Source organism: Oryza brachyantha, chromosome 3 (genome assembly GCF_000231095.2).
Source record: "Oryza brachyantha chromosome 3, ObraRS2, whole genome shotgun sequence".
NCBI lineage: Eukaryota > Viridiplantae > Streptophyta > Magnoliopsida > Poales > Poaceae > Oryza > Oryza brachyantha.
In genome coordinates this window covers 9,114,663-9,120,519 of record NC_023165.2, presented here as the reverse complement: position 1 = coordinate 9,120,519, position 5,857 = coordinate 9,114,663, and the positions used below count along the sequence as shown (strand labels likewise).

The following is a 5,857-nucleotide window of genomic DNA, read 5'->3' as shown; positions in this document are numbered from 1 at the left end:
CAAGACTGCCACACCAACCGCGCTACGTGGCAGCGTTGTCTTGCCAAGCCACCAACATTGCCGTGGCCAAAAAGTTCATACGATGGAAATATTTTCACCCAAGGTTTAGTAATAAAATTATTTATTAAAAAGAGCACTAAGTTTTATATCATCAAAAGCACCATCCACCTACGATTCTTTTTCTTGAAATAGAGCTCCTAATTCAGCTAGGTCATTCTCTTCGCTTGATATTCCTTGCTTCAACACCACAAAGTCCATTTCAAAGATGACTCGACTAAAGATCATCTATGTTCATAAACCATTGCTAAAAACTTCTGCATGAAGCGCAAAAGAAATATGCTCCAGATTTTCCTCACCTGAAGCAATAACAACACCATATTCATTTTTACTGTACAACCCCACCCGCCAGATTGAGATGAATCATGAAAAGCATCGTCTTTAATTTTCAAAATCTCACTTGGCAGAACAGACCAGTTTTGGGCGGACGCCTTCATTTGGACCAGTTACTAGAGGGTAAAACCTTCCGTCAAAAAAATAGAGTATAAAAGTTCATCTGGGCCTTCAATTGTCTCTCTGGTATTAGCTTCAATTCTTTCATAATTGATTTCTAAATATCTACCATCTCTTATACCTCTGTATATACCAGCTCTTCAAGCCCCAATACAATAGTTTATGAATATAGTTGATTTCTAAATCTCTACTATTTATATATATACTACTACCTTCGTTTCATATTGTAATAATTTCTAACCTTGCTTAAATTCATTAATTGATGAATGTATATAATTTATATATGTGACTAGATTTATTAGCATAGACAATGTAAAAAATCTTATATTATGAAACCGTGGGAGTATCTCTTATACTTCTATATATAATTGATTTCTAAATCTCTACTATCTATTATTTGGTTTTTTATGAAAAAAGTCAAAACGATAATTTTTAAAACAAAAAATATCAATAAAATTTTTATTTATGTATTCTTAGCGATCTAAAAGTCAAGGTTGAAAAATAAACTTCAGTAAAAAATACTTTAAAATTAAAAAATAAAATTTGGTTTATAAAAAAAACATAAACAAAAAGATTAATGTGTCAGTTACGCATTACTTCTCTCCCCCGTACTATCCAACGTATACATATGCCCGGCAGTTGGGCCATTAATCGTCTGCCTTTTGTATGGCTGGCTACTAGCATTTGGGGCCAAGAAATTCATCTAGCCCCTAGTGGTTGGAAAGCTGAAGAAGATCAAAGAACAAAGATCACACTGCACATTTAAATTCTCCTCAGTTCGATAGCATTGCCAGGTTGCAGAGTTTAGGATTTGCCAAACTAGTTCATCAGTTTCCAATTTTGAAATTTTAGATGGCTAATTTTTGCATCCACTCAGAACTCAAGAATCAAATGCAGTTCTCGGTGAGGAAAAGATCGCTGAAAAAAATGCAGAAAATAAAGAAGTCCACGTTCTTGTCACTTTTATTTGTGAACACTGCCCAATGTGATACACGGGGAGACTAATTCAGTCTAGTACTATTTGTTTTCAGTTTTGACTCCATCAAGGAAGTCTAGTATTTTTGACATCACATTAATTTTTTAACACATAAATAAAGCATTAAACATAGATGAATTAAAAAAACTAATTGCACAGTTATGAAAGAAATTTTAAGACGAATCTTTTGAACCTAATTAGTCCATAATTAGCCATAAGTGCTACAGTAACCAACATGTGCTAATGACGGATTAATTAGGCTCAAAAGATTCATCTCACGGTTTCTAGGCTAGCCGTGAAATTCGTTTTTTCATTCGTGTCCCCAAAACCCCTTCCGACATCCGGTCAAACATCTAACGTGACACTTCTCTCAAAAATTTTCTCAATCTAAATACCTCCTTACTCATATTGCTATCTCCGCCGGGCGTCTGAATTGTAATATACGTAGTAGAAAAGATCACCTAGGAACAAACCGTCCGTCCTTGAAAATTTTGCACTTTGCAGTAGCTGTAGGGCAAAAAGGGTTGCAGGCTGTGCACGTCTTCAAAGAAAGTCAACCAAATGATGCTCGACGGGAAGCAATAGTAGCACAGGATTTGCAGGATCATTCTCCGCATGAATTACACTGTTCAGCTTGCTAGTCTGGTGCCGGTGCCGTCTAGTATCACTTTGGCCACGTTCGATTTAAATTTTTTATCGGCGCAAAAAAATATAGTAATATATAAGTATATGATTAATTAATTATAAAAAATAAAATAGATTAATATGATTTTTTAAAGCGACTTTTTTATTAAAAAATTAAAAAAATAAACTGTTTAACAGTTCGAAAAGCGTGCGCGTGAAAATATAGGAAATCTAGGTTAGGGGGGGAAGGACGCGGCCTTTGTCAAACATGCACAATCATGCAAGATCATGTAGGCTGGTGGACTTTTCAAAATTGATGTGCAATGCAGTTATGTCATTTTATCAAGCCACCCTCTTACATTGCCTACTGTTTTCACTACTACTAGATGACTAATGGTATCGTGTGGGCAAACTCTCACATGATCGATGCAGAATCACAGGTTTGAACGCATAGCTCTTGACACCATCAACGACCTGTATATATTATAATCCTCTGAAATAAAATCAGAAAACTTCAGCAATCGGTAGCTTCCTGAGTTAACGCGGTCTATATCTAAAACACGGTGTTTGTTGCGTCCCACCACCAGGCACGAACATCAACCCCCCCCCCCCCCCCACCCAATCCTGCATGCATGATTTGCATAAACAAACACTGCTTCGTGCGTGCCAGTTATGTTATCTCAGGTTTGACATCGACACAAACCCCATTGGCATTGCGTGCTTCAGACGATATTACGCTACTCGTAAACTGTATGCTGCAACTTGGAACAAGTCTGAATTCTGAAAGGAGGAGATGGTCAGATGGATATTGCAGTTAACTGAAAGGGTGTGATGTCACAAGATGACTACTAGTAGAGAAAACCACTTGCATCCGGTAGACTAGTAGCGCCCTTTTGTCTGATTCGACCAAGGCCATTAACAAAGAAGGCCAGAAGATTATCAGCTGTAACTGTAAGTTGCTTTCAAGAAAGCAAAAGGTTTCTTTTCTTTCTGTTTGAAACCTGAACGTTGCAAACACTGTAGGCTTGCAAAGTTGCCAAATTGCTTCAACTACCTTGGCACTGAAGCAGTGGACCCCAGCTACCCCAACGGACATTTTCGAGCATCATCAGCCAAACATGTTTTGAAGTTTGAATACAAGTATACGAACATTCATTTAGTTCGTATTAAATACTGTAGAGATCTGGGAGAGGAATCCAATGTTCCCTCCCACTCGCAAGAGCAACATTTTCGGAATTTAGAGCCACTGAAGAGAGTAATTTCAGGAAATGAGACAGAAAATGGGCAGACAAACGGTTTGATGAACCAGCACCGAAGTGCAAAATGTATTATGTATATGACACAACTAAACATAAGACATTCCTGGCAACTACACCAACTTAATCAGAAATGTACAATATCACTCATCTTGATGTAAAAAGGTAGTAAATATCATCAGGATTCAGGAAAGTGATCCTAATGCTATGTTGCAAGTCTGCAACAATGTTTCCTCCCCTTCCCTTGCAGTTCATCTCGTCGCACAATTGCTGCCTGATGCTGCCACATAGCAACCATTACACATCTAGTAAACCGCCAGAAACAAAAAGGTTTCTTACAAATGGCGCTGATCAAACCACCTGAAAGAATCAAAGAATCATAGCAACGGCCAGTATTATTGGTGAAGCAATACAAAGGCCGAAGCAGCTAGGACCAAAACCAAAGAGAGGACACTGCTGAGATGGGTCCTGAATCCACTATTGCTCATTGGAATCCTTTGAGGCATTGAACACTCATCGCCATTGAAGAAGACCTTTGAAGGGAAACCATCTCCAGCGACAACGTTGATGCCAGGAGTCAGCTTCTTGCTGAATGAGAGGACTGACTGCTGCTTCCCAGGCACAAGGTAATCCGATCCACTCATGTTGGTCTGCTTCACCAGGTAATTGAGCCCCTCCAGGCCCTGCATGAAGATGGTGTTCTGGCCCACTGTTGTGCTATTGAAAGAGTATGCCTTCTCAAAACCATCATAAGCCTTATCCATGACAATAGCAGCAAACCAGTTTGCCAAGTCGACGTTATCCCAATTGAACAATGTCATCCGAGCGCTCCAGCCATTGTTGTAGTCCGTTGATATGTGCCAATTGATGCTCACACCACAATAATCACCGCAAGGTTTTGGCCTAGGCACATTGTAGTGCTTCAACTCAGCCCACGCTAACGCCTTCTGTGTGCGATTGTCGAACGGCACAAGCAGCGCCTCTGGTGGCAGCATCATAGATTGAGCAGTTGTGCTGCAAGTAGGACCTTGTTTCGCAGGACATCCACAGGCACAGGTGTTGCAGGGGATCACCGAGTCATTGTAGTACGCCGAGAATGTCACACAGCACTTGGGCTTTGCCGCCTTGCTCGTGGTAATGTTGCATACCACCTGCCATGTCGCGATCGCCAGAGTGGTTGAGTCAAGCCCGCTTGGGTCAGGGAACTCTGTGGGACTGACGGGTACAGGCTGACCACAGGTGTAGTCTGGGTTTAGTGATGATGCGCCGGCGATCTTGAAATTGGCCGGTGGGAAGAGCTTTGTCCGGTTCAGGTCCGGTGGCATCTTGAACACCTGCATTTGGAAGGCTGATTTCGACTGCTTCTCATCCATGGACTTTGGCAGGATGGTGCCATTCCTGCAGCAATGGTCAATCTTCCCAATCTGAGTGTCATTGTACCTGGACAGAGGCAGATCAAGGATCACCGGCTTCTTGTCGCAGTTGAGCACCTGGGAGAAATCAAGGTCCTTGTAGTATTGCCCTGCCGGCCCATAGATGCAGCCGGACGTGTCCTTCTCCAATGGGTATGCACCCTTCATTGAGTAGATGAACTCACCGCGCCGCCACTCCCAAGAAAGCCGCCAGTTGTCGAGGCGGCCGAGCTTGGCGTTGTTCTCGAGCGTGACCAGCGCGAGGTAGCTCGAGGGGTAGGCCTGGAGCACGTCGTAGGTGATGACAAGGTCGCCGGTGCGGCGGGGGAGGAAGTTCTTGGTCGGGTCGGTGGCGTTGACGTCGATGACGGTGGCGTTGGCCTCCGCCTCCGGGGTGAGGACGCAGCAGGTGGAGAGGATCCCGGAGGAGACGTTGGTCGCTGCGGGGCACGCGTACGCCGGGTCGTCGAGCGACAGCGCCGTGGGGAGCGGCACGAACGGCTCGGGCCCGGCGAAGAGCGTGCCGACGATGCCGACCGAGGCCTGGATCCGCGAGATGTCACCCGCGGTGGCGATCGGGGTGAGGAGGTCGGTCTGTGGGTAGCCGGAGAACGACGTCGCGTTGCCGGCGTCGCCGGTGGTGTTGTACGGCATCTCGCCGCCGCCGGTGAGCACGGCGCCGTCGACGCCGACGAGGATCTCGCCGTACCCGAAGGTGACGAGCATCGCCCACGACTTGAGCGGGCGGGTCCCGGAGTTGAGCACGGTGGCGTTGGCCTTGAACGAGTAGGGCTGCTTGTTCCTATCCGCCACGTACGGCCGGATCTTGGTGCGGCTCTCGAAGTTGTAGGTCAGCTGGATGCCGTTGCAGCCAGGGTCGGGCGCGGGGGCCGCCGCCGCAGGCGTCGGCGTCGGCGTCCTCTGCGCCGCCGCAAGCCCGGCGAACAGCACCAGAACCCCAAAGACAACAGCTTGGGGAACCGGACCAGCACACCCAGCCATGGCCGTATCAGGAGCTAGCAAATGCGGGAGTGGCGATTGGGGGAGAGAGGAGACGCGAGGTAGAAGAAGCGATTGGA

The 5,857-nt window shown here is 45.1% G+C and overlaps 1 protein-coding gene across 1 annotated transcript; it reads right to left on the bottom strand.

Annotated features, from left to right (window-relative positions):
* Positions 1-3,391: 3,391 nt before the first annotated feature.
* Positions 3,392-5,857, bottom strand: LOC102721914 (COBRA-like protein 7). Its single transcript, XM_040521974.1, has one exon. It carries the CDS (start codon positions 5,778-5,780, stop codon positions 3,762-3,764), a length of 2,019 nt encoding a protein of 672 aa, XP_040377908.1. The 5' UTR covers positions 5,781-5,857; the 3' UTR covers positions 3,392-3,761.

What these genes read in the sequence shown, in the direction of transcription:
- LOC102721914 (XM_040521974.1), bottom strand. Translation starts at nt 5,780, where the DNA reads ATGGCTGGGTGTGCTGGTCCGGTTCCCCAAGCTGTTGTCTTTGGGGTT.